General features: G+C 38.3%; 1 protein-coding gene across 3 annotated transcripts; it reads right to left on the minus strand.

Moving 5' to 3' along the window:
- Positions 1 to 1,053: 1,053 nt before the first annotated feature.
- CEP15 (centrosomal protein 15) lies at positions 1,054 to 16,471 on the minus strand. Of its 3 annotated transcripts, none has more exons than XM_059078118.2 (5): positions 16,316 to 16,471; positions 14,925 to 15,009; positions 13,385 to 13,508; positions 4,726 to 4,800; positions 1,054 to 2,567 (listed from the first exon to the last, which is right to left on the minus strand). In XM_059078118.2, the coding sequence occupies exons 2-5, from the start codon at positions 14,975 to 14,977 to the stop codon at positions 2,433 to 2,435; spliced, it is 387 nt and encodes a 128-aa protein (XP_058934101.1). In that variant the 5' UTR covers positions 14,978 to 15,009; positions 16,316 to 16,471; the 3' UTR covers positions 1,054 to 2,432. The 3 variants fall into 3 exon arrangements, with proteins under 3 accessions (XP_058934101.1, XP_058934103.1, XP_058934104.1); XM_059078120.2 differs by having other exon boundaries at positions 14,925 to 15,006; positions 16,316 to 16,432; XM_059078121.2 differs by lacking the exon at positions 14,925 to 15,009 and having other exon boundaries at positions 16,316 to 16,442.
- Between the last annotated feature and the right edge of the window lie 15 nt (positions 16,472 to 16,486).

Here is a 16,486-nt window from a genome sequence, read left to right on the forward strand (position 1 = left end):
ATATTTATGCATTTGCAACAATCCAAGAAAGGCTATGAAAAATTCTTGGAACAGGGTTTATTTTGAAAACCCCGTTATTCTAAAAAAAAAAAAAAAATACAAATTCATAGTTTTCATAAAGATTCATGGGTACAGTGTAGTGTATGGTAAGGGCACTGAATAGGGAGGAAAATGTCTCAGTAGATGACATTTCTTTCTCCTTGTCTGATTCCTACTAATTATGTACAAAATGTACATTAGATACTGTATTTCTCTCCTCCTTACAGAAAACAATATTTGGAAATTCCTACGTGAAGCCAATTTGCCATGAGGAATATAATGCCCTTTAATGGGGTATCTAGGTCTTTTCAGGATTGTTTTTTTCTTTAAACATACACCATGTGGTGCAATCTGTTCCATTCTCCAAGAAGGGGGCTGGGGGAAAACTCTGAGGGGGGGGCAGGAATAAAGTCCCCTCTGGGAGTTTTTGAGGTACTAAGTAGAAATGGGGGAAATGGTACAACTGAAGCCTAGAAATAGCTTCCCTTCTGCCCTAAATCATAAGCCAGGTTACATTAAACTTAAGGGTTTAAAAAAAAAAAAAAAAAGATTTAGCAAGTTAGTCAATTTAGGGGAGAAAAAAACCTGAACCTTTCCTGAGATGGTTAAATTGCTATTCATTTTGTATTTTAATCTAACCTACTGGTGCTTTAATTTACAGAACTCAAAGGAAGCGTAATGCTCAAATATTTGAGGACGGCTCATGTATCAACCACTGTTTAATTTTGGAATATGCCTACTTGCTTGACACAATATTTTACCATCTCAACAAATGTTTAGCCTTTTTTTCACTTGACTAAAGAGAAATAAGTTTCACATCGCTTCATTCACCTTCTTATGTGCATATGCTGGGAAAGATTGGATGTTAAAAAAAAAAAAAAAAAAAAAAAAACTTCCTCATGTTCTCTCTACTACATCTAAATCTGTTTACCAATTCAAAGCTGCTAAAAAGCCCTGCATTCTCCTGCTAAATCAACTGGATGGCTAGAAACCAAACTGTAATGTAACAGGAAAAAAATATATATCAATTTATTTTCGTGACAGAACATTCTTGAGAAGGTATAAAACGGTTCTGGTCCCCATGCCAGTTTTCTTTTTTCTTTCTTTCTCTGTCTTCCTTTTTAAAGGGCTTTTTGGCTTTTAAGCCAATCCTTTTTATAGTTATATAACAGTTCTAATATTTTGTGACATTTTGTATTGTGACACTATAGATGAAATTGTCATCGGACTGACACTCTGTGCTGTTTATTCCTTAATTACAACTGTTAACACTGTAGAGAAGCGTGCTCATCTGCCAGCACATGCTATGAAAACAACATTATTGTTACCCACACCAACACCCACTCAACAGGATATTTCCAAGATGGTAGTTTAAAGGAACTTATCAGCACAATGGACTTTTCAATTTTATTTCAGCTTGTCCTATTGTCGTCTTATAAAACCACAAACCACTTTAAAATGGAAAACCTTTCATTGTGATGTGGACTCCTAAGCAGGAGCTGCTTTTATAATTAGAAAAATCAGAATTTTGTTTTTTTTTTTTTGAGCACTCCAGCAGTGGTGGATTGAGGAATCTCAAAGCTATTGAGGGTTGTGACCCAAAAGTTTCTGACAGTTGTTTGAGAAATAAAATAGAAGGGACGGGGAAGGGTAGATTTAAAGATGAGAAGATGAGAGAAGAGTTACTTGTGTTCACAGGGTTGGCAATCTTTAACCAGGTCAAAATCCAGCGACCGTTTCCAGCTCGAATAGGTGTCGTTTTTCAGAACCCAATCTGAGCCCTCCTGAAACTGGCTACTTATTGAATGCTTGGTAGTTTAGTTCTTGCTTCGAGAATTTTTACAGGTCCAGTGATCTATGAGGGACAAAATCCTATGACTCTATTTCCTGATCAATATTATTATACTAAGCGATTGTCACTGTCTTTTTCATTTGTTAAAAAGCTAAAAGAGTGAGCAAACAACCACTTGGATCCTGAGCCTTATCCCCATAACAAAATAACTGAAAAGTAAAGATTATAGAAGATGTAAAATCAGAACTACTGGTATTCACTGTTTAGGTAATGGTGACAGTAAATGACTTTTTTTTTTTAACAGCACACAACACTAATTCAGCAGCTTATTTAATCAACAGTCCACCTTTCAGTATCAGTTTCAGTATCAGCTTTTAACACTTCCATGGGTTTGGTAGAAGGCAAATTCATGACACTGAAAGAGTAGTAGGTCTCCCAGTGATGGCCTGAAAGTCCCAAGTGGATTCTCAAATCTTCATTGTCATCGAGGAAGTAATGAGACAATGTGAACATGTCTGATTCCTAAAGTTCCTGCAGTGATCTGCATATTCTTTAACACTCAGCTGTCCTAAATAGTTTTTTGAAAGAGTATGTGAAGAAGCTATTGCTGCACCTCCTTTTCAATGGTATCTTCTGCTTCATTTGGCTTTTCAACACCAATAGGATATGGTGCTCTTCCTAAAAGAAACTGTTCCCATTTGGGAATACATTCTTCTACTGATGCCCAGTAAAGAGTCTGGAAAAAAAACCAACATCCAAAAGTAAAAAAGCATATCAAGCAATTGAACTTGGCTCTTCATAATAGTCTAAATGTTTATTCACTTAAGTGTGTGTGTGTGCGTATACACACACACACACACACACACACTCACACATATACGTAGAATGCACTTCCTCTACAGAATATTTTATGTTAATTTTAGAAAAAAATCTGGCTACTTACTAGTGTTAATTTTCAAATTTCTCAGTAAAACCAGAGCCTGGCAGAATTACAGGTTTTACAATTTTATTGTGATTTTACACGCCCTCTTGTGGCCAATCTTGTGATTATTACCAGTAGTATCATTTATGGCTACACAATCATTAAAAGTTTTTGTTTACTGTCTCCAGTCCCAGACCAAATGATTGCCCACACTAAAATTATCACAGTGAAATGATTCAACGTGAACAGCTGCTCTAGAACTAACGGAAGCAGATGTGACCTGGATGAGATCAGCACCTGAAATATAAGGGGCATGTTAGAGGACTCAGGTGAACTGACCCCTTAATTGTAGGGGGGAAAAACATTTAAAGTTATGCATCCACAACATTATGCAGCCACTCTGTCTTTTAGAAGAGCACCTGATATGGCAAACTGTAACTTCTTCCCACATTTTTTTGGATAATAACAATAATATCAACATCATCTAGCTATTTTAAATTCAAGTAACTTGGAAGTTGAGACGCTGTGTTCCTAGACTGACTGTAGCAGTCTGTAAGCTGTAGAAGCTCATAGTGCATTGCTGTATGGCATCTACACGCTTGCATGGTTTCTTGGCTGAGTGCCCTAAGGAGGCCAAAGAAAAGTCAGATGCCAAAAGCTCTGTGTCACAGGAGAGCATTTGATACGAGATCATCACTATCCGGCTCATTTTCAGAATTCAGTCCAAGGGTTAGATAGCATTGGGGAGACATAAGTATTCGCATTGAGTATTAAAAAGGTAGGGAGTGGGGGAAATTCCCTGCCGGTCACGTGATTAGGACTCGTCACTGCCACTGCGGTGGGCTCGGGTTCGATCCCTGTTCGGGGAACTAAGATCCCGCAAGCTGCCTGGTGCAGCCCAAAAGTAAACAATAAAAAAAATAAGATGCTGTTATTTAAAAAAAAAAAGAAAAGAAAAGGTATGAGGGCTCTGAAAGCTGAAAATGATGAGGGGTTCCATGTATCTATGCATCTATGCATGTGGTCTGAGAAGTAGCCTGACATACTTAAAATAAAGGTCATCCTGCTGTGTGAGACTAGCTAAGAAAAATACCGACCAAGGCCTGTGGTTGGGTGTTTCTCCGCCATTCACGGCTGGATTAACCCCTATTGTGTGGGCCCTGTACAGGCCAGAGTAAGGTATTGGACAATTCAACAAAGAAAAAGACATGCCCAAGGCACAACTTTGAACGGGAGTTCTTTCTATCCTTGATCACTGCCTTTCCTTATTACTCTAGATGACACAGAAAATTGCAGGGCAAATTCTCAGCCTTTAATTTTTGAGTCTGTTCACATCCCTGGTTAGGCAGCAAACAAAAACTGTATTGAAAAAAGGTCATTAAAAATATAAAATCAAACTATTCTATATGTAGCAAATTCCCTTTCAGCACACATACATTCGTATACCAAATACGGTTTATTTTTGCCAACCATCTTCCCAATCTGTTCTTGAATTGAGCAAAATCAAACAGACAAAAGCCACGCTATACTGCATGATAATATGCATTTAAATAGCGTCGGTTGCATTTTTGGTGAAGAGACTGAGCTGCTGCTTCTAACATCAGCCAACAGGAAAAGCATTTTGGTTAGGCTGTCCTCTTAAGATTTAGTGTATATTGTCTGTTAGGATTTAACAAGAGTCATTTCTAAGTGACTTGGTGAAAAGACACAAGGTCTTGATAAAATTTTCACTTGATGTAAAATTTTTTTAAAACCCAGATACTTACAGATTACCCACTACATACAAAGCATGGCACTGTGGACATAGAGAGATCAGTTAGACACATCTCATTTATTTTACTGAATGAAGGAATCTGGGATATATACATACACAGCCACTTACAATGCACTAACTGAAGAGCCTCTCTTCCTTTTTTTTTTTTTTTTTTTTTTGAGGGTCTCTTCTTTCACATTTGTTCCTTAAGATTCTCACCTCAAGAGAAGCCACCTCAGGCGGTGGAACTGGATGATTCTGGGTCTGTAGAGACTTCTCTGCCGCTTCTATATCCTGTAACAGATAGAAGCATTTTCAAAACAAAATGTATTTAAACCACACACACAAATGGCACCGGTAATAGCAATATCTGTATCCCAGATCTCTCGCTTCAACTCTCCTCTGGATATACAGTTTGAATTGATGGACAGGCACTGACAGATCACTGCTTAATTAACCGGTTTCAAAGAGAGGATGCAGGGTTTCTTATTTTAAAATAAAAGGCAGGGATGGGGGTGGTACTTCTAAGTTCTGCCTTTTTCATTTTAAGTAGCTAGGAAATGCCAATAATTCTTGGAAAAAGAACTTCCTCTAAACTGCTCAGAGTACTAACTTAGCTTTAAAATCCTTTAAAAACAGCCAGATGGATAAAATAGTCAAATATTCCGATACGAAAAACAATCAGATACTCATGATCAGACCCATGCTAGGCTGACCTTCAAAGTGAAGAGTTCTAGTCTGTCCAGATCATGCACATGGTATATGAATGACACACATTACATTTGTCCAATATTCCATTTTTAAATTTTATACTCAGGCAAATACTTCCCATATTGAAAAGGTCCATGAGGTACCCGAGTACTTTGCAACAAGAACCTTTCACTAATCTATCTAGATTTTTAGTATCAGATTGCTAAACTAATCTCAAAGGCAAGTTTTATTGCTAGGTAATATTGATACATCCTTCAGCTGATGGAATTCAAGTAACATGCGGTACTTTGTAGTTGAACTTGTAGATGTTTGTGTTTTCTCTAGATGTTTGTGTTTTCTCTTAGGGTTGTAGAAGCACAAGAGTACTTAAGGTTGATTCAGACGTCAGTAAAGATTTTATCTAGATCTGTACATAAAGTTCACGCCCAGAAACGTAAGACTTTGCAAGTTGTTACAGAAATATTCGAGCCCTGTTAAATAAATACTCCCCAAATCAGCACCTGTGTTATCTTGTGCTTCCTTAGGTTTGTCAAGTTTCCAGGGTGTTGGTTGAAGGCCATGTGAATTTTGTCCCTCCTCTGAGCTTAGTGAGTTGAGAGAAGAGAGAAAGTTCTCTGCTCCATGTACAAGCACTGGAGTGATCTAAGTACAGGGCTGTTGGACAGAAGGAGAGTGATGGAAAAGGGCGTGGGAGTGGGGTGTGAAGAAGCCAACGCTGAACAGGAGAAAAGAGATAGCAGATGGCAGCGGCGCGGGAGCAAGGAATGGGTGTGAAATGGAAAAGGGAAAAACAGGAAACTCCCTAAAGGGACTCCCCAAAGTTGCACAACCAGTAATGCACCTGCTGTCTAGAGGAAGGTGATTTGAAGGGGAAAGACAACAATTTAGGGATAAAAAGCTCATCTATAAGCATGTCTCTCCCATACCAGAAGTTCACGGCCAAGACTCAGGCTTAAAAGAGCTCTTGATGCCGATGATACAACAGACATGGGAGACCAAGTCTTCTGATTACACTGAAATTTAAGAAGGTCCTGGAAGAACCACTTTTTACTTCTAGAAATCAAACAATAAAATCAGAACCCCAATTTTACCATTATTCTAAGAACAGTTACAAAGTTATCTTTACTGGGAGATCTGGGAGCCACTAGCACCTATAGGCAAGATTAAACATTTTTCTTAAAGATCAGAAAATAAGGATACTGAGTATCTCGCAGAGAAGAGCAGATCTGCAACACAAAGAGCAGGAGATGAGTTTGGGAGGAGGGACATGTGGCCTGGAAAAGCAGGCCTAAGTCAGCCTCACCTAACTGTCACCTCTGCAGCGTTTCAACAAGGGATTATCACCCCTCCAGAGAACTTCTTCCTTAGCTTAAGTCATATTTCACTTTCTTAGATGTTTCGCTTACCTCTCAGACTCCTTCTCAGCTTGCTCCTTTTTCTCTGGTTTAATCCGCAGGGTGGGCTTTCTTAAGATTTGTGACAAGTGTCCCCATCTTTTTAATTTTTCTCCCTCCAAGACTGTTGCTGATCTAGCTTTAATTATTACTGAGGAGAGATGGCTAACTTTTCTTCCCAGCCCTTATTTCTCAACCTGATAAAACTAAACTCATCTTTTTCCACTGAATGGATTGAATGTATAATAGTGGGAATTCTACCCACTCAGATACCTATGCTGTATCCTCAAACTCCAACTGTTCTTATTCCTGCCATTGAAAAATTCAAAGTTCCCTGTATTGTTCTGTTCCATCAGGATGTCTCCTCGAGCCTTTCCATGTCATTCTCAATGCTGTGGCCTTGTAATTACACTTATTCATTCAGCAAATACTTAATACTTACTTGTACTTATGCCTAGGCCATATCTCACTTTAGTTCAATCCATACCTAACATGGACCTGATTAGTTTTGCGAAAAAGGACCTTAAATATGTCCTCCCCTAGATTAAAAAAATTTAAAAAATGGTACTCACAACACAGAGGATCAAACATGCCTTCCTTAGCCTGACCCAAAATCTTGGTGATTTGACCCTGGCCTTCTATAGCAAGTTAAATCTTAATACTTCCATATAAGAACCTTCCTTTACACTATATGCTGCCCAAAGGTAAGGGCTGTGTCTCATACAACCTTTAAGCATCTGAGAATCTAACAAAGTGCAGGGTACGTACTAGGTACTTAAATATTCATTAAATAAATACAGACTGAGGTATCAAAGTTTCCTGAGTATAAACCAAAAACTTTAAAAAAATGAAAAGGAAAAAAGAGGAGAGGAAGAAAGGCTAGTTGGCCAGCTTTACCTGTACCTTGTTGTATAGATTTGTCACTAGACCATTTAAAATTTTATATAGTTAGAGAACAAATGAAAAAGCAATCTCTACAAATTTGAAAATAAAATGAAACAAATCTAACTGCTATCTAGTGGTGGCATAGCCACATGGAGAAGAATTATATCAAGTGGTCTTAGAACACAGTATTTTGACTGAGCATCCTTAGTGAGATACACCCTAATGACAAAAAGGATTGTAAAATGTATGTTACTGAAAACCATTCTCAGTAATCAAATGGGTGGTGACAGTGCTATCTGTATCACAGGATAAAGTACATCAGTAGTTACACTGGTATTGGAAAATTCTTTGGGAACAGAGTTTTGGTTTGAGGAAAAGAAGTTAAGAGGTACAAGATCCATGATTTTTTAAGTTAAAAGTCTTGCAAACTGGAATTCTGGAATTTCTGATATGAGCTCCTGATGTATTTTATCTTAAAAAAAAAAAAGTTGCAGTAAACCCCACTAGTGCCCAGATAGAGGGCTCTGAACATACTTCCTACCAAAAGGATCCAGGGCTCCTTGGAACAATGGCCAACTCCAGGTCTAAGCAGCAAATGCACATGATGAGCCTGGAAGATTGCATCAGACCAGAAAGAAAGGAAATTGTCAGACTGTTAAGATGCCATCAGAAGTATTCAGGAGCTAATCTGACGAGGCTCTCACTTGGTAAAAATGGGACAAGTTGAGAATAAGTAGGAATAAAAATGAAAATGGATTGAAAAATTTCAAATCCCAGACAGCTCAAAAACAAAAACAAACAAAAAAGCAACCAAAACCAACAACACTAATTGTTCACTTTTGGAAGATACTAGAGAACCAACCTATTATTTTGAAAACTAAACAGACAGAATCAAGCATTCATCATGCTTTTTCCTCTGTGAAATATACTTCAATGTAACCAAATAATTGATGGGGGGAAGTTTCTCAATATAAATAATCAGCAGTTGAATGAGAAGGAATAAAATAATTGAACATTGCTTTTTGCAACCCCTAATGAATATCCTTAGTCAGTGATCATCAATGACTAACATTCCAAAAAGAGAGAGAGAGCCTGGCATTACGGAAGTGTTCTTCCCCAAAACATCGAACTTCAATCTGATCCGGCCTCTGTAATCTGCACTGTTAGTGGAGTATTTCTTAGCCTTATGTGGCTGCTGAGCCCTCGAAATGTACAAGTCTGACTTAAGATGTGCTGTGGGCACACAATGAACACTGAATTTTGAAGGTCTAGTAAGAAAAACAAATATAAGATATTTAGTAACGTTTAATAGCAGTTACATTTGAAATATTTCATGTTTCAAATGTTAATAATATTTAATCTGTTTAGGTTGACGTTATTAAAAATGGTTCCTAGGAAATTTAAAATTACATATATGGCTTGAATTATATTTCTGTTGCACAGCACAACTTAGATCTGTCAATTATAGGAATGAGGGGGAAGAGAGGAATGTGTTAAGTGGGTACCTCAGTGATAGAATTAGCAATATCCAGAAACTCAACAGGACAAATGACCCAGTTCCTTTAATATATGAAAAGGGGGGAAAAAAAGGGCAGGGAGTACTTTCAGAAATTTAGGAGATGTATCAATTACAAATTGGATTTTATTTGGAACCTGATTGGATATTTGAGGATTTATTGTTAATTTCTTAGGTTGATACTGATAGTTTGATTTTGCTTAAAATAGTGCTGATATTTTAGTGATAAATATTGAAATATAGAAAGAGATATACTGAGGGACTTCCCTGGTGGCGCAGTGGTTAAGAATCCGCCTGCCAGTGCAGGGGACACGGGTTTGAGCCCTGGTCCGGGAAGATCCCATGTGCCGCAGAGCATCTAAGCCCGTGCGCCACAACTACTGAGCCTGCGCTCTAGAGCCTGTGAGCCACAACTACTGAGCCTGCATGCTGCAACTACTGAAGCCCGCAAGCCTACAGCCCATGCTCCTCAACAAGAGAAGCCACTGCAATGAAGAGCAGCCCCTGCTCACCACAACTAGAGAAAGCCTGAGCGCAGACACGAAGACCCAATGCAGCCAAAAAAAAAAGAGAGAGATACTGAAATATTTACAGATGAAACAATGCAGTGTCGAGGATTAGCTTCAAAATGATCTTAAGGGGTTGGGGTGACGAGTATAGACAAAACAAGGCTAGCTGTGTTCCGATAATGATTGAATCTGGGTGATAAGTGCATGGAAATACATTCTTCTATTCCTTCTTTTACACAGGTGTGAAATTTTTATAGCAATTAAAAAACAAGCTTCCAGTGTGGGTGATGGTATAAATGTTACTCTATGTCATGAATCTTTAATCTGCTGTAGGATGCTCCCATTCTTCCTCACTCCAGAGTGTTCGTCCATCCTCCTCACAAGAGGATGTTTGTTACCACAAAATCACCTTTATTGGGTTAAACTAAATTTTGTGGAGGGAAAGGTGGGAGAGATGGCAGTTTATATCATGGAAGTATTTGTAGAAATAAAATCCTCTGTCTTTTAAATCCATTATGTTTTTCCTAATTTTCATTGTATTGATACTAATGGAAAAAATCACTGAGCCTGTTTTCAAAGGCCTCTATCTTCTATATTTACTGACTAAACCTTCACTGTGCGTAGTCTTTACTGCTTAGATTCATATTCATTCTTTTACTAATATGTTTGATGGAATTAGTCTCTTATTGCTCCCCTTTTAAAATCATGCTTTGATATTTTTGCTAATTTATTTTTTCAAGTGCAATTAGAGAAATTTTTCTTGGGATTTTATTAAATCTAAAAATAACTTTGTGACAACTGACTTAGAGAAATAATAGTCTCCCCAGGCAGGATTAAGGCGTATGTCTCCATTTAAATTTTCTCTTAAAGCTCCCACTGACGTGTAATAATTATCTTAATACCATTCATGCAGATCCCTTGTTAAAAGCATTCCCAATTATATATTTTATAATTTTATTGCTAATATGAATGTGCTGTCTATTTTCCAGCTGTATATATAGGATTGCTGTTGTTTTTTATATGTTTACATTTTATCCATTAATTTTACTCAACTCATACCAGTTTTGAAACAACTTTGGCTTCTCTAAGTATAAAACTATATCATTGAAAGATGCTAGTGTTATAGCTTTCTTTCTGAAAGTTAAAGCTCATGCCCTTTTAGTGTTTATGATATTGTTCAGAACATGTGAGTAAGGTCAAATAATGGACGGTCATACAGTCATCCCTGTTTTGTTACTATCTTATAGGAATGCTGCCAGGTTTTAATAGCACCATTTTCAAGTGCACTCTGTACTTAAGTACCTATCCTGCTATAACTTAACCTGTTCTTTTTTCTTTTCTTTTGCGGTACGCGGGCCTCTCACTGCTGTGGCATCTCCCATTGCGGAGCAGAGGCTCCGCGGCCATGGCTCCCGGGCCCAGCCGCTCCGCCGCATGTGGGATCCTTCTGGACCGGAACACGAACCCGTGTCCCTTGCATCGGGAGGCGGACTCTCAACCGCTGCGCCACCAAGGAAGCCCTAACTTAACCTGTTCTTGACAAAGGGCTATTAGGAGTAGTTACCTTATGGTTTCCTCATCTCTAAATTAAGGGATTAGCCCAGATCATTGTTTTTCACAGTTCCTTAGAGCCACAGCAGTGCAGGCAAGGAAGGGCTGAATGGATAGGGCTTTGGGCCAAAGCAGGTCCACTTTTATCTATTTTATATCTTTGGGAAAAGTTTTTATGCTTAAAAAAAAAAAAGACCTTTAGATAAGAATCTAAGCTCTATGCTTTTTAAAGTCTCTCCCAACTCAAATTGTGTGATCAAGTCCTATTTATTTTACTGAGAGCCACTAAAATGAGAATGGCTCTCTCACTAAATGAGAGAGCCACTAAAATTATACCCGAAGTTAAAGAAAATAATGAGGGAAAGAAGGACCAAAAATTGCATATCCAAAGTATGTTGAAAAGAAAAACCGGGAAAAACTGCGTCTCTAACAGCAAGCACTGTATCTGGGATGTAAGAGAGAGTTGAAAAATGTTTATAAAAAGATTGAAAGGAAATATACAAAAATATACTAATTTCTAAATGGGCAGATGATATAGAAGGTATGCTTTTTCATCTTTGCTCTTTCAAGTTTTTTTTATAGTGAGAATCTATTACTTTGATAATTAAGGGAAAACACACCATACCAAACTGGTTTCTAATGACTATGAAACTAGGTTCAGTATCTTCCTTCTAGATATGACAAGGAGCTACCTTCCTTAAATTCAATCTCTCCATTATTGAAATCACTTTGCATCTAAATAGCAAATGACTCTTTCTTGAAGACCCATTCGTATGTCTCTTATATAAGTCTCTCTCTTTTTTTTTCTGGCTCACTTTCAATACTATATTATCTCTACATACCAAGTCTCAACTTCTTCATCTGGTCTCAGAATACACATTCAGCCTTGTTTCCTGTGACTTTCCAAGCTAGTTAGCTTAGGATCCCATGAACATTAGTAAGGCCATTTATTCTTCTTCTGGTCTTGAATCTTCCTTAAAAATTCAATGGCATGCCTTCCCATCTGCCTACTGAAATGCAGCTCCAGTTTAGCTTCCTCTCTGAGACCTCATAGCATATTCTAGCTTTCAAAGAGTTTTTACACTTACTCCTAAAGTGCTGAGTATTCCACATAATTTAATTAATGTTTGATCATACAAGGTCTCTATTTTGTGTGTGAGTACCTTATGTCATCAACTGAGCCTGTAAGCTACTTGATCTAAAGAACTCTAACTTATACTTACTTTATTATCCTCACTTTCTAGTCCAGAACTAGCTCAATAGTAAGGACCTTCTGGGCATTCATCAAATACTTTCTCCTTAAAAGGAAGACACTTGATATTACCTGCACTTGCTGTAATAAGTAGCAAACAAGCCTTCAAGACTTCCAATTTAGATTTTCTGACTTTTCAGTGCAAATTCTAGATTATCCTATATATTTCCACTTAAAAATAAATATTGCAAACACCATTGGGCAAGTAAGACATATGGCAATATAGAATGCTTTGGTAGCACTATGGCTGTGACTTAAATTACTGTGGATCAAACTGCCAGAAGCTGAGAAGATAACTGAATTTTCCTCTTCCTTTATCCTCTAGTGAGGACAGAAGAGAACTACATCATGCCTATCGATGAAAATATTTAACAATAAAAAACTGAAAACACTGCTTTATAACTTAAATAATATAGCCTTACTACCAAATGTTTTAGTCATAGGATCTCTTGGAAGCTTGAATGGAAGCAAACTTTAGGGTTTTAATTATGGATGAAGCCATACAATTCTGGAAGCAAAGTATAGCAAGCAGCCAAAAATGTTACACATATGATTTTACTCCAAATGGGCACACTGGCCAAATGGTGAGGCCTTGCGCAATCACATACTTTGACCACCTCCTCCATCACCATCAAAAAAGATCGGGGAAATCTGTTAACTTAGATATGAATTCTGGGTGTTGACTGCGACCCCAGTAGGGCAAAATCAAATTGTTTTAAATACATGATAGGTGCTTTATCATGTTTCAGGATCTCCCTACGCATAAAAGAAGATGGAAGATAGAAGCTATGTCTTGTATTTATTCTTGCACAAAGGTGACCTTAAAATTCTTCCTGTGGTGACTGATTTTTCCTTAGCCTAAGCAAACTTCAAGTTTTTTCATTTTAAAAAATGAGAATCCATGCTTCTGGTCCAATTAACATGGGTTTAAAAAACAGACAGTACCTCATTAATTCTTTCTGTAACTCGAAACGAAGAAATTACATAGATCAAAGTTACGAAGTTGACTTAAAACCTTTTTGCAAAGTGGGGAAACTATATTTAATTCAGAGAAGCTTACCTTTAAAAGACTAAGGTTCCTTTGTAAAGCAGTCTCAGCTGTTTGCATCTGAGGGGCCTTTTCCTTGTTTGGATCTCCAAGTTTATTCTCCATTTGTTGAAGTAACATTAATCTTTGTGATACTCTAGAGAAAATGAAGATTATATAAAGTTTAAAGAAACATTTTATTGCTTGACCAATATACTGATAAATAACATTTTTAATTGCACCTCCCTTCAAGTTCAACCTGTTTTGAAAGCCAATTACAATGTCAATTAATAAGACAGTGAAAAACTTAGGTAGTTCAGTACGTCTTAAGTCTTGGTAAAATTATTTTTATTTTCACATGTATGCTATAAGTACATGTTTCTGTTTTTGTAACCTCTCTGGTCTTTTGAAATTATTGTAGAGTGTTGAAAAATATTTAGTGAAAATGCAAACTGTAATACATATCCCTTTGTACACATACTTATATATACCTCCCCACACATACGTTGATATAACTTGCTATACGAAACCTTCTGCTTAACACTTCAGTACCCCTGAATCTTATGTTACACATTTAGAATTGTGCTAAACTTCCATATGTTTGAAGAAGCAATAAAAATATTTTTTTCCTCTTTTTCCAAGAGAAAGATGATGGTTCCATATATGAGTGAGAGGCTGTGTTTACACATGCATACTCACAACAAGGTAAAACAGTAATTGAAGAAAGATGTAGAAAGGTGTAAGTAAATTATCAAACTACTTTGTTATATATATAATGGACTTGAAAAGTTTCTCCCTGGTTATATGCACATTTTTACAACATTTTGGTCTTATTAAATGATCAGATGAGAAAAAAATACACAAATGGTACACCTAACAGTGTAACCATTTCCCAAATAGTTGAGATTTTCAAGAAGCACTGTGTCGCACAGGGCTGTTCTTGAGGGTAGAACTAAAACCCCAGGTCTCTGAACAGTAATTTTTGTAAGAAAGATACCTTAGGAGGCCATGGTAGAGAGCCTGGTAATTAAAGAAAAGGAAAACATGAGAGCCCACGATACAGAGGTTAGAAAAGGGTTAATAATAAATACAAGTGCAGGACTGGCCACATAATTTGCAGGGCCCAGTGCAAAATGAAAATTTTTCTCCTTGGCAAACAATTATTTGGGGTCCCTTGTTAAAAAAAAAATAAATACTGGGGATTTCATGATACTGAAGATAGAGCATCAAGTGCAGGGCCTGTGATTACACAGTTACATACCCACGAGAGCCAGCCCTTGGTAAGAGGTTTAGAGAAGTTCACTGAATATCAATGTGGAGAATAGAAAAGTTAGAAGGAGAATAAATTTATCTAGATATTAGTAACAAAAATTAAGAAGACATAAAACACAATTAGACCTTTTAATCTTTGTTATTCTTGAGGGATAATGACATGCCTTAACACCAGAATCTCTCAAGTGTCAGAAAATTAAAATGACACACTTACAGATTTTTAAGTCTTCCTATGCACACAGTTTCACTAATAAAGCCAGGACAGTTTATACATTGAGATTAGCCTTTTTAAAAAACTTACATCTCTTCATGTCTTTTAGAAAGGCGAATTTCTTGAGCAAACAGGGACGTCATCTTTAATCAAAGCTGCCTTTATAAGCTTTCTGCTAAATAATAACATTTAAAGTTACTTCTACCACATGTCCTCAGCTTTGCAACATTTGATCATTCAGCACCTCAATCCACTGGTTCTCTCAGAAGGGAAAAATACAACTTGAGCTATAATAATGTATAAAATGAAAGGAATGCATTTAAAAACACTTTTACTCATGATACATAGTTTTCCATATGCCACCTGCATCCCAGAACACTGTGACACAGGTAAATGCAGCATATTTCCCCTCTTCTTTTTTTCCCCACATTTTAACCTTCATCCGGACTCAAAACAAACAAGCACAGGGGACACGGGTTCGTGCCCCGGTCCGGGAAGATCCCACGTGCCGTGGAGCGGCTGGGCCCGTGAGCCATGGCCGCTGAGCCTGTGCGTCCGGAGCCTGTGCTCCGCAACGGGAGAGGCCACAACAGTGAGGCCCGCATACCACAAAAAAAACAAAACAAAAAAAAAAAAAAACAAGCAGCTGGTATGAAGACTAGTAAACATTTTATTGAATCAACAGAAAGAAAGAAAGAAAGAAAAAAAACCACTGTGTAAAATTCAACAGAGTTAAGTGCCTGGGCCAGTACAGACAGAGGTCTAGCGAACTACTTGGAAGACTGAGTCTGAAGGCAAATACGGTTGGGTGCAAGAGCTAAAGGTGCCTGCCCAAAGGAAGAATGCAATTTGAGCTGTAATGATGTAATAAAAAAAACAGGAATGAAATTTCCTTCTTGGAATGAAGCACTGGCTTTCCTAAATCTTATTTAGTTAATACTGATTGTCTGCTCACCGCCTGAGTGTCCAGCAGTGATTTTTTTAAAAATTGAGCCCTTCCTTCACACACACACGGAGCGTGGGACACAGAGCACAGCCAAGGGAAACAGAAACACCGTCCTGCCCTCAACAGGTTTCCTCCTCAAGGCGCCGCTCTGTTTTCAGCACCGCGGACAGCAATCACTCGCAGGCTCGCCCGGAAGGGGTCGAGTTACAGATACTTTCCGACGAAATCACTGCAGGCCAATCCTCGCCGCCTTCTTCCCAGTTTTGGATGCAGCGTCAAGGAAATTCCTGGAAGTGACTCCAAAGTAACTTCTTTTCTGTTGCGACCACCATCAGAACTTCACACTAACCCCAAGACAACGTCCGCCTTTTGAACCGAAGATCCGCTGCTTCTAGGAGTCATCAGCCCACGGACCACTTAAATTCCGCGGACACTGGAAGGACTCGGGAACTTTCCTCATCACCCTACCTCTTCCCCCTTAACAGTATCCTCCCCACCAGAGCGCAGCCGTCCTTCGGACACTCGGGGCACTCACCCGCAGGCCGTCCTGCTGTCGGACCTCACTCACTCACGGAACCCCACACTGACCTCTTCCGGGAGGGCGCTGCCGACTGTGTGGACCTTAGGTCTCGGTGCAGACCTGGGCGTGGTCACGCCACCATCTTTGCGCAAGCGCGTCGCGACGCGAGGTGATGTCATCACGTCC

This window comes from Kogia breviceps, chromosome 10 (assembly GCF_026419965.1).
Source record: "Kogia breviceps isolate mKogBre1 chromosome 10, mKogBre1 haplotype 1, whole genome shotgun sequence".
In the NCBI taxonomy this organism is placed as follows: domain Eukaryota; kingdom Metazoa; phylum Chordata; class Mammalia; order Artiodactyla; family Physeteridae; genus Kogia; species Kogia breviceps.